This window comes from Neodiprion lecontei, chromosome 1, assembly GCF_021901455.1.
Source record: "Neodiprion lecontei isolate iyNeoLeco1 chromosome 1, iyNeoLeco1.1, whole genome shotgun sequence".
NCBI classification, from domain to species: domain Eukaryota; kingdom Metazoa; phylum Arthropoda; class Insecta; order Hymenoptera; family Diprionidae; genus Neodiprion; species Neodiprion lecontei.
The window spans coordinates 36,174,711-36,192,277 of record NC_060260.1 but is presented as its reverse complement, the minus strand read 5'-3'; the positions used below and the strand labels follow the sequence as shown (position 1 = coordinate 36,192,277).

At 35.4% G+C, this 17,567-nt stretch overlaps 2 protein-coding genes and 1 long non-coding RNA gene across 9 annotated transcripts; 1 reads left to right on the top strand and 2 right to left on the bottom strand.

Annotated features, from left to right (window-relative positions):
* Window positions 1-80: 80 nt before the first annotated feature.
* On the bottom strand, window positions 81-13,396 carry LOC107225707 (retinal-specific phospholipid-transporting ATPase ABCA4). Of its 5 annotated transcripts, XR_006902506.1 has the most exons (27): window positions 12,792-13,396; window positions 12,264-12,673; window positions 10,646-10,953; window positions 10,191-10,349; window positions 9,563-9,803; window positions 9,263-9,430; window positions 8,984-9,171; window positions 8,595-8,759; window positions 8,259-8,367; window positions 7,992-8,146; window positions 6,989-7,150; window positions 6,801-6,872; window positions 6,478-6,616; window positions 6,148-6,385; window positions 5,896-6,076; window positions 5,530-5,746; window positions 4,674-5,189; window positions 4,474-4,602; window positions 4,116-4,331; window positions 3,751-4,029; window positions 3,340-3,584; window positions 2,928-3,075; window positions 2,550-2,760; window positions 2,163-2,376; window positions 1,861-2,077; window positions 632-720; window positions 81-185 (listed from the first exon to the last, which is right to left on the bottom strand). XR_006902506.1 is itself a non-coding variant. In XM_015666252.2 (26 exons), the coding sequence occupies exons 2-25, from the start codon at window positions 12,598-12,600 to the stop codon at window positions 1,862-1,864; spliced, it is 5,013 nt and encodes a 1,670-aa protein (XP_015521738.2). In that variant the 5' UTR covers window positions 12,601-12,673; window positions 12,792-13,395; the 3' UTR covers window positions 849-1,092; window position 1,861. The 5 variants fall into 5 exon arrangements, 4 of the variants coding, with proteins under 4 accessions (XP_015521738.2, XP_046585841.1, XP_046585839.1 ...); XM_015666252.2 differs by lacking the exons at window positions 81-185; window positions 632-720 and adding an exon at window positions 849-1,092 and having other exon boundaries at window positions 12,792-13,395; XM_046729885.1 differs by lacking the exons at window positions 81-185; window positions 632-720 and having other exon boundaries at window positions 849-2,077; window positions 12,792-12,959; window positions 13,099-13,394.
* On the top strand, window positions 7,495-7,920 carry LOC124292627. Its single transcript, XR_006902507.1, has 2 exons — window positions 7,495-7,601; window positions 7,661-7,920. It is a non-coding gene; the product is annotated as an uncharacterized LOC124292627 (long non-coding RNA).
* A 624-nt stretch (window positions 13,397-14,020) lies between the features above and the next one.
* On the bottom strand, window positions 14,021-17,523 carry LOC107225696 (transmembrane protein 209). 3 transcript variants are annotated; one of them, XM_046729886.1, is made up of 8 exons: window positions 17,281-17,523; window positions 17,028-17,169; window positions 16,653-16,954; window positions 16,189-16,518; window positions 15,950-16,083; window positions 15,331-15,657; window positions 15,021-15,242; window positions 14,021-14,896 (listed from the first exon to the last, which is right to left on the bottom strand). In XM_046729886.1, the coding sequence occupies exons 1-8, from the start codon at window positions 17,285-17,287 to the stop codon at window positions 14,768-14,770; spliced, it is 1,593 nt and encodes a 530-aa protein (XP_046585842.1). In that variant the 5' UTR covers window positions 17,288-17,523; the 3' UTR covers window positions 14,021-14,767. The 3 variants fall into 3 exon arrangements, with proteins under 3 accessions (XP_046585842.1, XP_015521727.1, XP_046585843.1); XM_015666241.2 differs by having other exon boundaries at window positions 17,028-17,153; window positions 17,281-17,521; XM_046729887.1 differs by lacking the exon at window positions 17,028-17,169 and having other exon boundaries at window positions 17,281-17,521.
* Window positions 17,524-17,567: the final 44 nt, after the last annotated feature.

Sequence of the window (17,567 nt, the reverse complement as noted above, 5' to 3'; positions counted from 1 at the left end):
AGCATGTAACCTTAGAGCTTATAGACCATGTTATCCGTGTCTAGTGACAGTCGTCAACCTAATTATGTTATCAATTTTACCTAGGCATGCGCCACCGCAGGCCACCCTCGTTGCTGATGACAGTTTCAACTCAATGAGGGTGAAAGCCTCCGACAAAGGCCGCCGGCGAGAGACTCAAGGTCAAGCTGTTGTTGGAGAAACATGTCAACCACACAACGTTTCAACACAATTTTATGATATATTCCATGAAAATATTAGGTTGGGAGTCATTTCGTGAATTCTTGGGAGTATTCCGCTAATTATTATAATGGGTCAAATTCTAGTAGAGACAATATTTTTCATTTATTCGCACTCGATTTGCAACGTATCTCTGATCTACGCTGACGGAACATCTGTACACACATTTTATCGTGTTGGATTCTGACCGATTCACGGGCACGCGCATTTCGCTCAACCCATCCAAAGATCAATATGTCAATATAAAGAAGTACCAGACGACTCATCAATCATGATTGTTAATCTAATCTATCAGTGGACATACTATCTATTATTTTTATACTGGCTTTAATCGTAATGATCCTCAAGGCCAGAATTTTGGGGGAAAAAAATTGAGACCGCATTTGTAAGTCACCTGTCATGTTAGGTCCCTTGAATACTTTCCTCGAAGTCATCCTCGCAGTTCCTGCAATCCCACAGTCACTTCAAATCAAATGAAATAAGCTGAAATCATAGTACATTCAATCATTACTCGTTTGAAGAATATGCCTTTTGTATGAACGTTCTTCAACTCCAGCATTTTTACAGCCGCGTAATTTCGGTGTTCAAATTAATTCTGATTTAACTTCAAGTTCTGACGTAAATTTATCGCATTTATTTGTTAATCATTCATTACGGGTAAAATCACAAAAGCTGTATGTATACAGTATCAATACCTTAAACATATCACACATCAGAACGTTTCGGTTTGTTTGAATTTTTTGTTTTTGTTCAATGTTATCTTTTTATTTCAATGCATACAAACATCGATATTTTGATCATCCAAAAAATATAAAAGCTCTCGCTTATCCACACTCTCTGTATTCCCCCTTCTCCCTGAAAAAAAACTTCAATGTACATGCCTAATCGTAATTGAATTCAAAATACAGGTGCACTATAGCTTCATTCAAACTTTCGTACAAACATAGTTCTGCCAAAGTTTGTTGTCTCGTTTAGGTATGAAGTGTTGACAAAATTTGAACATATGAGAGATGTCCAAAAATTCCAAAGATACTTCATCTTCAAGCCCTTCAAGCTAGGCAATGATTTTAATGTAATAATTTTAGGGCTGAAGTTTAGGCACAAGTATAATACCTTATTTCCGTGGAAACAAACAAAAAGAACTAATGATCTTACAATAAATTTGTAAAGTTAATGAAAAACTAAAAATAGTACAGATCTGCCTTAAATGCAATTTTTGAGAGTACACTTATGAGAAGTAATGGAAACAAGAAAACATAAAGCTTGACTTTAACAGTCGTTTCCTAACAAAAGGAATGATACATATTTCGCTGTTTCGATTTCTTGATACAAGTGTACTATCAATCAACATCCTACAAAATATATTTACGTAAGTTACCATTATTACGATTAACGTTTCAATTATTGTTTGAGATTATTAGATCTTTTACAGTTATAGTTAAAGTAAGCGCAATTAAATAGTTATAAAATTTGTATGTAAAACCCCAATTTGATATACACATACAGGGATTAACATGAACTTTGGGATCTTGTAAAAAAAACTGCTATTCAACTGCAAGTCAAGATGTCAGCTAACAGCAAGAATAGATCTACTCTTTTATATTTTATACCAGTAAGGTTAACCTTAGACACAACTTTCTTCGGCTGCAGTTTCCGATTGTATGTGATATTGCGTCGTAGAGTCTGTAGGCCTGGCAAACTGCATAAACAGTTGTTCCAACGTAGACGTAGATACAGTGAAATCTTCGACACATTGGTGTACCGATTGGATATCGTTCATTGTCCCAAACATCTTCACCCAAGTCGCTTGCGGGTCAGTCACATGGTAGAATAAGTATCCCTAAAATAATTAAGGCAATATATATTATTTGGAGTTATTTTTTATTGAAATGTTCAACAGAAACTGAATAACTAGTTTGACTTACAGGGTGCTCATCTATTAATCGACAGATGAAATTCGTTTCTATTTTTTTCTTAATTCTCGTGCAATTGTGTTCGGTTCGTCGCGGATCCAGTTTGATTGTGATATTGAAGCCTGCTACAAAACGTTCTTTCAACTCCTGACTAGCTCCGACACATACTAGTTGACCTTTCGCCATTATCACTAAACGATTACACAGAACTTCGCATTCCGCCATACTAAAAATGAATGATTTTGGTTCAGAGACGATTTTTTTATTACACGAATTTACTTTCCAATAAAATCATAAATGACAAAGCCCTGAAATAGCCCATTTCTTTGTAAAAAGTGTTTCTTGATTGGACATTCAAATACGTATCTAAAATCATGAAAATTGTTTCATTACGTATACCTGTGGGACGTAAGTATGATGGCTTGGCCAGATGCTTGGCAATTTTGAAGAACAGTCCATACTAATCTTTTGGCGGCTGGATCGACACCAGTCGTTGGCTCATCCAACAAAACCAGTTCAGGATTTGCAATTAGTGCAATTGCAATATTTAAGCGCCGTTTATTTCCACCACTATAATCCCCACTTGGTTTTGTTGCATGTTTGGTCAATTCTATACATTAGAATGTGTGAATTAGCCTCAAAGTACCGACTTAACTAAAATCGTTGCAGAAAAATTTCACTCATCTCATTTTACTATTTTAAAACGTGCAAACCATTTTAATAATTTAACAATAGTATTCCTACAAGTTCGAAATCAATTGAGATAATTATACTTACGCAGCTTGTTAATCCACGAGTAAACCTCTGACGCCACCTCATGTTTTGGGATGCCTCTCAGACGGGCAAAAAGGGTCAACTGTTCCACTGCATTAAGACATGGAATCAAGGCATCAGTTTGAGGACAATAGCCCATTCCAGCCAAATACTAAAAAAGTAAAATTTCATAAATAATCGAATAATAAGTGTTACTGCCCTCTATTTTGTACACTGTCAAGTTACATTATCTGTAACTCTTTACTGATACCAATTTTCATACAAGATTCAAGGAAATACGCAAAATTAACACATACGTAACACCAAATTCTACTGACAATAATTTTCAATTCTTATTATTTATTATGCTTTACGATTCTGAAGTTGTATGAGTAGTAGATTTTAAAAAAATATGAAGAGACATGCTATTCTTTACCTTGGTTCGATCAGAATTACTGCTGTAGCGACCACGGTAAAGAATACCACTATTCGGAATTTCTTCACCAACTAACATTCGGAAAGTAGAACTTTTCCCAGCACCATTCACACCTAACAATCCGAAACACTCGTTCCTCAATACTCTGAAACTAACTTCTTTGACAGCTTCCACTTTTCCGTAATGTTTGCTCAGTCCAGATGCCAGAAAGACATTCTTGATCTCAGAATTAAATTCAGATGACCCTGAGAAAAAATTATAATGAACCAGTATCTAATTGGATCGAAATATATTTTATTTCCCATGTTGAATTAACACATGTACTTTGATGTGTTACTTTAAAATGAGTACTAGTACTGACACATCATTTATTCTAGTAAACAATTGAACACTACTCATACTAATCAATACCTCTGTTAATGTTATTAATTTCTTGGCATACGATTCTTTTTTCTTCTTCGACTTTCCTGTCTATTGTTTCATCAGAATAACGCTTTGAGTGGTGGTTCGTTACTTGGAATTTTGATCGCAATTTTGCAAACGTCTGCTGCTCTAGTAAATAAAGGATGCCCACCAGAATAATCGGGGTGAATAATAAATACACAATATACTCTTTGATTCCGCCTTGTTCACTAAAATCACCCAAAAATGGTAACGGATTTTCGCAATATCCATCAGAACACTTCAGTGCTGAAATCAGAAATCTGTTTAATATTTTTCCATGGAAAACGGTTAGGAACAAGGTCCCAAATAATTTGTTGAAAATTATCCCATACCACAACAGTAGTCATTAGTATCACAAGCAATGGCAGTTGAAAGTTTAGGCATTGCTCGGCACCTTGCATTTTTGAATGCTATTTCTTCCCACTTCATACATCCAAAAACAAAACTGATGACAGGTGCCAAAGAAAATATTCTGCGCTGAATTACATTTGCCCATTTAACATTATCCATGTAGGATAACACTTCATGTAGTGGAACAATGATAAATACTGTAAAACATAATGAGGAAATATGTTATAATTAAAAAAAAATTCTTTAATGATTATATGAATTCCGAAAGAAAAGTTATAGACCCTCAAATGGTCACAAGTTTTGATTTGCATAACACAAGCAGTTTAAGTATAAACTCACCTATTAATAATGGTATTCCACTCAAAATTGAATACACAACATGGAATCGTTTCTTCATGAAACTATGTATGTAAGCCAAGAGTAAAGCATTGATACCAAAAAGCAGAAATAACAGAAGTAAAACCCCTCCTGAAAACATGTGTTTTACTTTATAGATGGAAATTATGAAATGAATAGAAATTATAGTAAGCCTAACTCACCACATTCTGAGAAAAATACAGCTGACAAGTGATCGAAAAAATCCCTACAAACAATACCAAAAACGGCGAATAATGACACTAATATATAAAATCCATAATCAACCAGAAACATTGTTCCCCAGTATGTAAAAGGCGAAACACCAGCCATCTGCTGTAACTGTTTAAATCTTGTGCTATTCTCAAGTAGCGGATGTATGACGAACAAAGCAACAACGTGAACAAATATTGCCATGAATAAAATGTTTCTCATTAGCATTTCAACTTTATTCTCCATTCTCTTCTGTGCATCTTGCACTAACGATCGAGGCAATTGGCCGATACTTGCATCGATTGAATATTGATCGCCCGCCACTATCTTCAACAGTAAATTTGACATGGTATTCAAGACTATTGGAGCACTTAATGTCGCTCCGCCAGAATATAAACCATTTACTGACACACTTGAGTTAAATTCAGCTGAGACAATCATTCGAGTTTTATAGTATGTCATATCTTTTAGAGCTCTGGATAGTAACCCTGCGAAGAAAAACCATTTAATAAATTAACAGAGACGAAATCATACAAGTTCTGTATGGCATTGTCTACTTAATATACTTATATGTAAATAATTGGTTCTATACACATGCATACATAGGTTTGAAAATTCAGGTCGAGCATATTTTAAAGTTGAAAAAACTTGTTCTTCAAACGATTTTCTTCACAATAATTAATTTAAAAACTTCATTTAAAAGATACTTAAGCTTGGTTTTGCGTACGCACCTAACAGTTTCTGTATATTACGTGCTTGAATTTATTTGTATTATTTTACTTATTTTAGTCATGAAAAATGTAAATTATCTAAGAATACATTATATACCTTTGCTCAGAGAGACTCCAGCTTCAGTGACATCGATTTTAGCACCCTGGTTTTCAATTATCTTCTTATACATATTCCCTAAAGTTTCATCTCCGGAGTGTATCATCACTTCTGGACTTTTATATGTTCGAAGCTCGATCCGTAAATTTTGTTTTTTCCCATAATCAGCTGGGTTGAAAACAAGCGGCAATAATATCGCTATCAGAGTTCCACACACCTGCAAGATCATTATGGTCATGTTATTTGTTTTCATTAACAGGGTAAAATTAGTAAGAACACAATTTAAACAGGTTTGTTGTTATTTATAAAAAAAGACTATACTATGATCATCCGAACACAGATGTAGAATAAAAAAACAAAACTTACGAGTGCTAGACTCACACCCTTGTTAGCTTTGAAATAGGTCATTTTCTTTGCTAACAACGCGTAAATCATTTGCCAAGTAAGGTCCCAACCTGTCAAATATTCGTACCCTCTTAAATCTTGTGCTACTTTCCCATCAACATTATCTTCCGACTTATTTGCTATTTCTTCATTATCGGCAGCCCTTTATTATATAGAATATTTAATATAATATTACCAATATGAGACATACAGCGTATAATAATTATAATATACCTTAAGAAAACTTGCTCCAAAGTTATTATTGACACACTGAGACCAGTAATTCCCAACTTTGCTTTTTGATTTTCCATACTGTCCAAAATTTCCGGTAAAGAGCTGGTAAATGGAAGGTTTATAACAATTCTGCCGTGCTGAGTCACATTTATCGATGCATCGCTACCAACCAGCTCTCGAATTTTGTCTATGTCGTAATTTGATGTTGTTGACAGCGTTATTTCATGATGATTGTGCCCTAAATTGTCATCAAGTTATGATAATGATCAATGACCTATATTACTTTTATAAAATTATCACATATTTTCGTGAAGTTGCCAATATAGTCACCATAGCATTTTTTAAGGTACATCGGTGAACCATAACACTTCAGTTTTCCTGAATCCATGATTGCAATTCGATCACCCAGAACGTCAGCTTCCTCCATACTGTGTGTCGTAATTATAATCGTTTTTTGATCACGGTATTTCTAAGTGAAAACAATTAGTATAGCGCAATTATTTTCACCAGTAGTTATCAACATGAACATCATTTAATAATTAGTTGATTTGATACTAACAGTGTTTTAGCGAAATCAAACTTTAGTGAGAATAAAACAAGCAAATAGGTATATGGCAAATTGATTTCAATGAAAATGATTTTTCAATTATTACCAATATAGTGTCCCATGTCCCTCTCTGTGTTTCTGGATCCATACCCGATGTTGGTTCATCTAAGAATATAGTCTAGGAAGGAAAGTTTCACTAAGTCAACTGCATTTGTTTACTATTTTCACAGCCTTGCTGTGGACGGTAGATATAAATTACAAATATCAGTGATGATGAACGAATTCACAACTCACAGAAGCATTGCCAATAAGTGCCATAGCTAGGCATAGTCGTCTTTTCTGACCACCGGAGAGTTCGTCTGGCATAACATCTCGTTTCTCTTCCATATCCATCTTTTTCAATAATTCGTCGATTTCTGCCATCAACTCTTTTCTGGTTCGGTCTTTTTGCTTCAGCTGTAATGAATTCATTTAATTAATCAGTGAGTAACCGTAATATCAAGATTCACAGAAGCAAATCGCTGCCAAGTGTCCATAGGCCGGCAAAAGTCTTTTATCCGGCCCAACTTCTACCCGAAGTGAGGGTGTCATATCTCCAGAATGAGTACATGTTTTTAAACTCACAGGCCCGAGAGATCTTCCCCATCCGACCTTGTTCTACAAATCTTAATGAAATCTGTACTTCAATTTTGAAGATATTGACATCCAAATTTGATTAAAATGAAAAATCTTCTCCGTACCCAGGATTTAGGACGTCAATAAGTGATACTGACTCAATAAGCGCACAGATGACTCGAGTTTCAACCTGATGCCATGAAGTGCAATTTGGTTGCCAGCCATGTGTGAAAGTCTAATGACGAAATAAGAAGATCCGAAGACAACGGCTTTCGTCTTTTCGTTGTTAAATGTAAGTTTGTTGAAAGAAGTCCAGCCTATTATTTAACCAGCATTTGCACTCATTCTCAGATGGCAGGTCGTCGGATCCTCAAGACTTTCAAGACAAACACTACGTAGTTTCTGCGTTCCAGGTACGCTACCTGGTAAAACTCCACTTCCCGGACTAGTGGACTAACATTTATTACCCATTGAACAATCCTCAAGCAGCTGGGGCGTGAGGTATCTGCTGAATCTCGTATCATCTGGTAAAACACTGACAACGAGTAAGCGAGCGCACGAACACAAAAACCAGCTACACTAGGCATCCGACCCCGAGCGAGCTTTAGCGAGCGAGGGTTTTAAAGCTAGTTGATTATTAGAATCAATAAGAATGTCAGTGAAAAATAGATGTATGACTCACCAAACCAACTATTCGGAGCTGTTCGACTACAGTTAAATCTGGGAACATGGTATTTTCTTGAAGACATACGCCCAAATCACTTCTGATCCCATCAATATCCGCAGTTATATCTTTGCCATTAATTTCCACACTTCCCGATGAGGGTGATGTCAAACCTTCAGGTGCACAAACGTTATCAAGTTATATATTAAACGGTGCTATTATTCCTCCAATAACTGTATTAAATATGTAATCGAATCGTTTTAAAAATAGTACACAAAAAATTACCAGTCAAGACTGCAAATGTTGTACTTTTTCCAGCACCATTGTGACCCAGCAAAGCAGTGATCTGCCCCTTGTAAAATTCCAAACTGAGTCCTTGAACTGCTTTGATTGTCTAAACACATTGAAAGTTTTATACAATCAATTCAATTCAATACAATCTGTGACAGCATTCAACTGTTTCTAAGCGGTTCGATTACAACCATATTCAATATATTTCAGATTCGATCAAATAAATTCATTGTCAGCAAGAAAATCGGTTGATCATAAACATATATTTGATTACTGTATTTCTAAAAATAGTTCGTATTTTGAAAATTTTCAGATTGTACTGTGTCTTACATTTCGTTTGATAATTCCACGTATAAATCGTTTCACCAACTGTGTCAGTTTTACCCCAGGATACAAGCTATTATCAGCAACATGTTCATATATTTCTGGTTCTAGAACTGGATTAAGCATACGTGTACTTTCAGAAGAGCTGCACACCTTGTTCTTCTTAAAATACTGTTGAAAAAAATACAGTATAACTTACGAAAGTCAAATAAATTCTAACACAACGAACTTGTACAGGTTTTGTAATGTATTTTAACAAATTTGTGATGATTATATTTCAATATTATTTCCATCTCACACTTTCAGATCATTGAGTATAAATTGTATAGCCAATAGTAGTATAATCATTCACATATTCCAATCAATCAGATTCACTTACAGAAGACGATACAAACCTTGATGAAGAATAACGGAGTCTCATTGATACCATATTTGCTCGGTAGTACAGCATCCAGATATACAGCGAGGATGAAATGGAAAACTATTCCCATAAAGTTCGATAACATTATGAAGCCAAGACTACCCCAATAATTCAATGCTGGATGCGTTGTCTCAAGAACGTTACTCCATTGTGCTCCAACACCTTTTAATGTCGACAACAGTGTAAAAAACGTAGCACTTATCAAAAGCACTTTTTTATTGTGATTTTTATGAATAAAATTCGTCTTACTCACGTTGATTTTCACGCCTATTAAGCTCATCAAATATCCTCATAGTAGCCGTAGTTGGGCAAAGAAATCCAATCCATGGTAAAAAAGTAGATTTATCATAGTTTTCAAACTGGGTTGCAGTTATGTTTATAATTAGAGACACCGTTGTTGCCACTAGTTGTGCAAGCCATGCTGAAATTTCGAAAGGAAATAGATCAGAAAAAACAAATTAGAACAAACTGTAAATCTTAATCTCTGTTGTGGTAAAATTTATAAAGATACGGGGAAATGTTCAGCAAGTTAGCATGCTTTTGATATACTTACTTTTTGAGAAGTACGTAGCCAGGTGGAGACAGAAGGCATAAATTGCAGTAAGGTTGATGAAAAGCGTTAGCCAAATTATGCAGCAGTCAGTGTGATAGTAAAACGGTTTTTGGTCAGATCGAAAATTCAATTTCACAATTGTGGTAATTGAAGAAACAATGATGATGCTAAAAACCATGCCACATGCTATCCAGCTTAGAAAATTTTGATATGATTTTATTCCATTTATTTTCAGTAGAGTCTGAAAAATCATAAAACATGTTCGATTTTAAACACCGCTTCAAGACGAAGTGGTTATCATATCATCAACTTCTGAAAACGAAGACAAATTTTAGTGCCTGAAATGTCGAGATGAAGACGACACCAAGCAGGGGGACCTCGTGCCACCAGCCCCAAGAAAAGGCGGAAGCAGGAGGGCAGAGAAGGAAGAAGTGGGTCTTCTTTCCGCCATTACTCTCCAACTCCCAAATAATTCCAACGATGTTAAACACTCTTGCCTAATATTTTTGATATTACTTTGGCCAATACTTCTCAATCAAAGTACTGTTTGGTTGATGTTGTAATAACCAAGTGCAATTCAATTTAATTATTTATTTTAGAACGACTGTAGATATAGTGATATATTTACATTTACACCAGTGGATTTTTCTGCACTGATATATGTTGGTATCAGGTAGATTGTTGCAAGGAAAATAAGTCCACCAATTGTACAAATCACATTCTGTATTTGAAGTTCATTGGCATTAACTTTATCATATGGTGGAAATGGCATTTTTTGGAGTGAAACCTGTAACAAATATGTAAGAAAAATTTATAATCTTTATGGTGATATACATATGATAAGCATTAGTTGTTGCAATTTCTTCAGTCTTCAAATTCTGTCTTTGTTGCTCCCTTGCCTCACCGACTTTTATAAAAATTGACACAAGGCTAACAACTTATTAGATAATGATAAACTAAAATCTTACTCCTCACTATCTTTAATATCAAGACCGAAGATGTGTGAAGATGTGATGTGAACAATATTACATATCGATACAAAATCATCATATCAAAATAGTAAATATAATTGAATAACCATACCATTGGTTTAATTGCACCATCGCGAGCTTTACTTTCAATAAATGCATTGTCCAAACAAATCTGGAAACCAACAACGGGAATCTCGTCAAGTAAGTGATCCGATGCTGTACTTATGCCTTCGATATCAACATCAAGTAATTTATCTGGAATTTTCTGTGATGATCGAATAGTGTAGATCAGTTTTTTTGGATCAGAGAAGTCATCCATATCATCAAAATCAATTGCAAGGACTTTAACTAATGAATCCGTTGCTTGCTGTGTCTCATAATGGTGCAGCATGACTTCTTCCGAATTGAAGCCAGAGAGTTCTGTAAAATTATAAAAAGTTGTTAGAAAAAGGTCTCAGATGAAATTATTGTTGTGCCCAGTTTCTTGAAATCTGGGCGATGTTGAAAATTGATAGTAGATGTCATCTACCACTTTTTTTTTTTTACTTAAGCTCTTAAATACTCTTTCGGTTTAGTTCTAGTTTTTCAGTCATGATGTTTGCAACTTCTTCTTACAAATTCCCTTCATTGAGTTCAGCTCCTTTTATTAGAAAGTGTTTTCTTCTTTTTTTTCATTCATTCATCTCTAATCTGTGTTTTATTTCTTTCAATTTGGTGTTATTTCTTGGTTGTGTTCTCCATTTTCTGAGTTCTGGATTTTCAATTCCATTTCTGCTCTCCGCTAGCCTTCTGTGCTCTCATTACTCTCCTTACTCTTTTCTGGACCTCTTAATCCTTGTTCAATGTTATTTGTTTCTTCTTTCCATTTTTCTTCTCTGTTTATAATTCTTTCTTTAGCGTGTTAATTTCCTTTCCCATGCAATCTTTTAATGCGTCTCTGAGCTTATTTACTTCTGCTGTCGATTTTGTTTCCAGTTCTCAGAAAATTTCTTCATCTAGCGTTTTTCCTCTAACATCCTCTGCATTGAACTCTTCTTCAATCACATTACTGTTACCAAGTCATCATCTTCGCTCGATGTATCGCAATTGCTTTGAACTTTGCGCGTACCTAAGTTATTCATAATGACTTTGAGGCTGGCTCGCGCGATCCGTGTTCTACTGCTATCTCCACGTTGTATTGATTGTGAGTCACCTCTTTGAACCTTGTCCTCTATCATATCCTTTCCTTGTTTTCCAAAGATGCTGCTACTGACCAGAGATCTTTCGTTTCTTGGGCATTTCTTTGTTCCTGACATCTCGTCTTGATTTTCTATGAGCTTTTATTTCTGGGGTTATTACTTTCCTTCACTTTTTTTATACCTTATCGTCACTTCCCCTGTTGCTGCTCACTGTCTTCTTTGCTTTGTGGCAAGTCTTTCTTTGTTTGCACATTTCTTTCTCCAGAATCTTACCTGTTTTTACTGATTATTTCTTACAGATGTCTGTGTTCATCTGCCATTTTTTTATCCCGCATTCTACCGCTTGAATATTTATATTAAATGACACCAGGGTCCTTACTAATGCTACATAACAAGGTATATAGCAAGCAAATGTCCCGAGATAGTTTGAGTAATAAAAGTCAGGAAAATTCATGATTTGAAATTCCAACAGATAATAATATGAATATGTAGAGTAACATTCTGATTGCAAATATATTTTTTCATACATCGTATGGAAGAACAAATACTTACGACTTGGTAATATGCCCATACATTCTGTCACATTTCTCATGAGATTTTTCGTCAGCTCAGTTTGTGGTTTGTAATACAGACGGACACGAGATCGTGAGGTATCCCGTACCACCTCACTACTTGTTCGCATTTCATAGTATGTGCTGTTACGAACATGTATAGGTTCGACATCTAAGTTAGATCTGACTGCAAGGATTGTCGCAACAATGCATGCCGGTAATAAAATCTCAATAAGAGTTCCAATTAAGTGCCGTTTGCGAACTATGATATTTTTGTATATGAGAAATCCCGAATGTTTCAGTCTTGTGCAAAAATTGTTTAGCAGTGAAATACCCATTTTTCTTTCTTCTGAACTTGACAATTTCAATAACTTTTTCAAGCCTTTTATTCAAATGTAGTACCTTATATCTCTGAAACAGATTTAAGTATTTTATAACTACGTTATGTTGTAGAATTTTTTCAACAAAATACTCATAAAATTGCGTCAAGCTGGCAGGGTACCAAAATAAAAAATTAATTCCCACATACATTCACATGAATGATGATATTCTGGTTCGTAAGAAAGTTGTTTTCTTTAATTTCAATTTTTCAATGATTTGAAGACTGAAAAGAGGTCATCGTTACACTCAGGCACCTGCGAAGCGTCGTATAACGGTCCGAATCACAGGGCATATTGGTTTTTGAGTATCCATCAGTCTAAAGGGTAGAAATTTCGCAAAATTATTGCGATAATTGTTAATGCACACTTATAGTTAGTTCCCCACAATCCGATGGCTTAGTAAAATCAGTTTGTTTCCAATACACGCCCACGATAAAATGATTTACACGTAGCTACCAGCAACAAGGATCGGACACCCGTGTCCGCAATGCATGTTTATTCACAGTCGAATGGACTCGCGCTTCTATGCTGTGTAATTCAAAAGGAAAGTCCCCGGGTACTCCCCGTTTAACGTCAATCCGGAAGAAAAAAGATAAAGCTGCGTTGAAACCGCAGGCCCCCATGGACGTCAATTGCTTCTGACTAACTGCGATTGAAGATTGTGTGGAATTTTATCGTGCACCATATAAATAGCAATGACGGATGCAGAACACTGGTGTAGCATAACGTACACCCTGATCACCCTGATACTGTGTCAACGTGTGCATATGTGTATACGCGATTGCCTACATCAGTATACAGTAGGCGTGGGTGACGCTAGACTCCCTAACTCCAAAGAGGTTTGCCTTTAAGATCTTATATATTATCTTACCCACAGTGATTATCTCGAAGCAGTGTTCCCAACCTTGACAGACTAAATTATGGTATCAGGGCCGTAAAGTTATGGTACTGACAAGAAAATTATCGTACTTTTATTTTCAATAAAAACCACAAACAACGTCAATTTAAGGTACCCGAGAGAAGAATGTATACATATTTAGATCAGATGTAATAATGATGCAGAGACCAAAAAGTATATATACCTACATGTATACACGCATACCGAGGTAAAATGTAGAAAATTGTGGATTTGACAAAATGTATTTCCAAGTTGAAGAGAACTTTTTGCCAAAACAACTTTTGTTGTTACAGCAAATATAATAACCACACTGCTTTGTGATTATGCCTCAAAATTACATAATTGAGGTATTCTCCAATTTTTTTTTATTTATGGGACATTGGTACAAGCTATAAAATATTGTCAAAAATATTATCCATTAAAAATAATAATTATATATGTCAACTGCACAGTTATAGGGCCAGTTTATTGACGACATACTTTGAAATATTAAAAAAATTTATTGTCATAATTTGAAATCACTGTGCTGTGCGTACATACCTCGAATTACTGTTCAATTAATTGATCTATTCAATACTGTTCACAGCATTAACTAGATAGGCAACAAGTACAGTTCTTACGTTATATTTATGCCAGTTACAATTATTATGTAATGCAGACAAAAAATTCTGTAGTATGTATTCCATATCCAGCTCAGTAAAACATCTTTCGTTTTTTAGTGTAATGTATACGCGGAACTACAGTTATCTGTGTGAACTCTTGATTACAGAGCTAATAAACATAACTCAATAAAGATATATCAAAATACTGTATTGTGTCATTTCCACTTTTTCTAAATGTTAAAGGACTTCACTCTGAACCCCATACTCACAATGTAGTCGTATGAGTTCTAATATCAACACAGTTGCAATACCAAGATCGGGTTATATTTTGTTCCATGCCTGAAGAAAAAAACTTCTGCTTTTAATTCAAGCATAAGTATAGTTCAATGATAAAAATTGATCAAGCAATTTAAACTCAATAAATCATTGCAGCTCCTTGCCCGAATCACCCACAAACTGTTATCAAATAATTACCAAACCAATTAAGTTTACAATCTATCCAAAAAGATATTTATTATGCTTTTTCAAAAAAAATCTTGTTTTTCGGATCAAAATGTGTGAAAATAGATGACGAATGAATCGTGTTATACAATTGTAAGTTCACATACTAGTATCCTCATCAGTCTTAACCATCTATTACCCACAGCACATTAACACCAGACATTCCTAGATTAACACGTCCTAGCATTCCGTGATCCCGCGTCTTCACTATGTACAGGAACAGCAATAAAGTATGAAACATATTGTTTCGACCCTGAAAAAACCAATTCACATAAATTGTGCTGACAGGTGATCCAACAAATTTTGCTACTGAATTTATGAGTAGATCGTGCAACTTTTTATACCTTCATTAATTATTTAGAACATAAAAATCTTACCCTTTGTATTTCTTCATAATCATTTGGTGCTGAATCACCTGATAACGCCAAACTATAATGTGGTGGGTTAACCGAAGTGCAGACAATTATGGGTCCTTTATTTCGTGGCAAGTCTTTACCAGCTCTGGCCGTGTATCTAGAGGTAAAAGGTCTAGCATCCGGTTGATCTAAAGGAGCCTCTAGTTGGGTATCCATATAAGAAGCAAATAAGTGCATAACTATCTGTAAATGCATAATCAAATTCAAGATTTAACAATGTACATGAGAGTTTTTTATAAATTTCCCGCAAGCAAATTAATTAGATATTTACCGCTGTATCTGTAGGTAATGAGTTATCCCATTCTTTGCCATTGTACGAACTGCCTCCATTCCATTTAAAATCACTCATGGATCCACCTTTAGCCAGAACTTTTATTCTTTTTACCAGATAATCCTGATTGTTTGATAACTCAAGAAATGGTACCAAAGCAGGTAATGTTGGAACCCCAGCCACCAACGTTGGTGATTGAGCTAACTTTCTAAGCCTATCCAGTCCTACATGGCCTGGCTGCGAGTCACTTAAACCATGCCTTACTAGGGCTGAACGAACGTTCTCTATTTCCATGGCTACACGTTCGACGACAGTTTTACTAATCCACTAGAATCAGACGTTATTTTTTTATAAAAATATATCACATCGGTCACCCCAATCGTGGTTTATTATATTTCATGCTATATCTTTATTTTTGCATAAAATCAAAATGTATTAGTGTATTTCCGTTCAGGATTGCATATAAAATTCGGATACTGCGCCCGTTTTTTGCGTTGCAATGCACAGCCTCTGATATTAGCCAACATAGAAGACATTGAATACAGTCTATAAGAACTGACTATGGCATCATATTAACCTCTTGAGACAAATTTCATATTCAATGATGCAGTAAACTAACCATTCGAAGATTAGCTGTCCATTGATTAACTTTATTCGAATCTATCCTGTATTTTCTCCAAATGTCTGGTGCTCCAAAGATACCTCTTGGAGAGTTGCCTTCCTCAGCTCCTGGACTTGTAGATTTCGATTTATCTGTGTAAGAGGGAAACACTAAGGTAAGAGTGAAAACCCTAAGTAAACCGTTAAAGGTCCACAAAATAGAGATAAAAAACAAATAATGAATATCCAGCCATATACCAATAGTTGGTGCTAATTGATAGACACATCGCCTCAACATCGGAGAAACTTCACCAGGATTTCTCGTCGCTGGATGTGACCAAAAAGAGCTTAATAAATTTGACGGCTGATCCACATTTGTTACAGACGTAGATTTTCGCTCTCTGTGTTCTATCTCCTTCAAATATGTCTGGAGTTGTACTTCATCATATATAAGCCCTTCGCCTGTTAAACTTCCATTTAGAGAGTTATTGAACGATTTGTTCAAGGAAGTATTTGGACTCACAGTTAACTTGCGAGGTGATGATGGACTATTGTACTTGTAAAATGGACTTGATACTGTATAATCTTCTGCAAAAAGCAATAGTAGTTTTTAAAGCAATTTAAACATCTTTTTGGTTTGCTTTTTCTTCAAATATTCAGTTAATCTCAGCCGTTTAACACAAGTCGCGATAGAATATTTTATTCACCGAATTGATACATACTGCTTTCGTTTAGGCCAGGAGAGCCGAGAGTATTTGATCGCCAGCTAAGATTCATCGTTGAAAAATGCTGTGGAGAGCTTGGCTCAGATAGTTTTTGTGGAGTTGGTACTTCTGTTTTGAATAGTGGGTCATTGTCCGTTACTCCCAGCAGCTTTCTCTGTCTGGGACTCAAAACTACTGGCTGAATACTGAGCGTAGCTATTGCATAACTTACTATATGATACACCGCGTTTAAAGCTAATATCGATGCCAAACACCACTCAATCCAGCAAAATGGTTTATACGCTACTCCACCATACAATCTATAATAGAAACGTAATTATACAGAATTTGAATTTTCTAACAATTAGTGCTGAATGAGAAACAGTTTATTACATATCATAGATCACAACAGACAACAAAGAAGTATTAATGAAAAACCAGGTGATACTGTTTTTCACTTTTGTCTGCGTCTGCCTCAAATCTAAGGTTTGTTGCACCTGCGGCTTTGGAGTAAGGACTCTGAAAGTGAAGAAAACTGTTAACTATTAAATCACTGGTAAGCTTATTTTGTTTCACTGGAAGTAGACAACCGGCGTCTATAACCTCTTTCTTAACCTCAAAATACCTGTAATTCGGTTTGATTTACCTTGCATTGGGTGAAATACAGCGCATAGGCGAATGAAAATTGCTCATGTTGCTGACTTTGTTGGAGAAATAATTGAATAAAAATATGTGATCCGTTAAATCTGAATTTACTTTATACAAAACAAATCACCTTCGTTGACGCATAGGCATGCGCACAAGCCACTAATATTCACAAGAAAGCGTCACATGTGTGTTCCGAAAACAGCTATTTCATGCAAGCGACATTATCGGGAGCTTTCCAGCAAAGAGACACAGTGTGACACTGTGTTACACGGTCGAACACTGTGC

What these genes read in the sequence shown, in the direction of transcription:
- LOC107225707 (XM_015666252.2), bottom strand. Translation starts at nt 12,600, where the DNA reads ATGGGTATTTCACTGCTAAACAATTTTTGCACAAGACTGAAACATTCG. An exon ending in TACTAATGACTACTGTTGTG is followed by an intron (nt 4,030 to 4,115) that starts GTATGGGATAAT and finishes TTCTGATTTCAG; the next exon opens with CACTGAAGTGTTCTGATGGA. An exon ending in GATTAATAGATGAGCACCCT is followed by an intron (nt 2,078 to 2,162) that starts GTAAGTCAAACT and finishes TAATTATTTTAG; the next exon opens with GGATACTTATTCTACCATGT.
- LOC107225696 (XM_015666241.2), bottom strand. Translation starts at nt 17,327, where the DNA reads ATGAGCAATTTTCATTCGCCTATGCGCTGTATTTCACCCAATGCAAG. An exon ending in TCCTGGCCTAAACGAAAGCA is followed by an intron (nt 16,519 to 16,652) that starts GTATGTATCAAT and finishes TGCTTTTTGCAG; the next exon opens with AAGATTATACAGTATCAAGT. An exon ending in CATTACCTACAGATACAGCG is followed by an intron (nt 15,243 to 15,330) that starts GTAAATATCTAA and finishes ATGCATTTACAG; the next exon opens with ATAGTTATGCACTTATTTGC.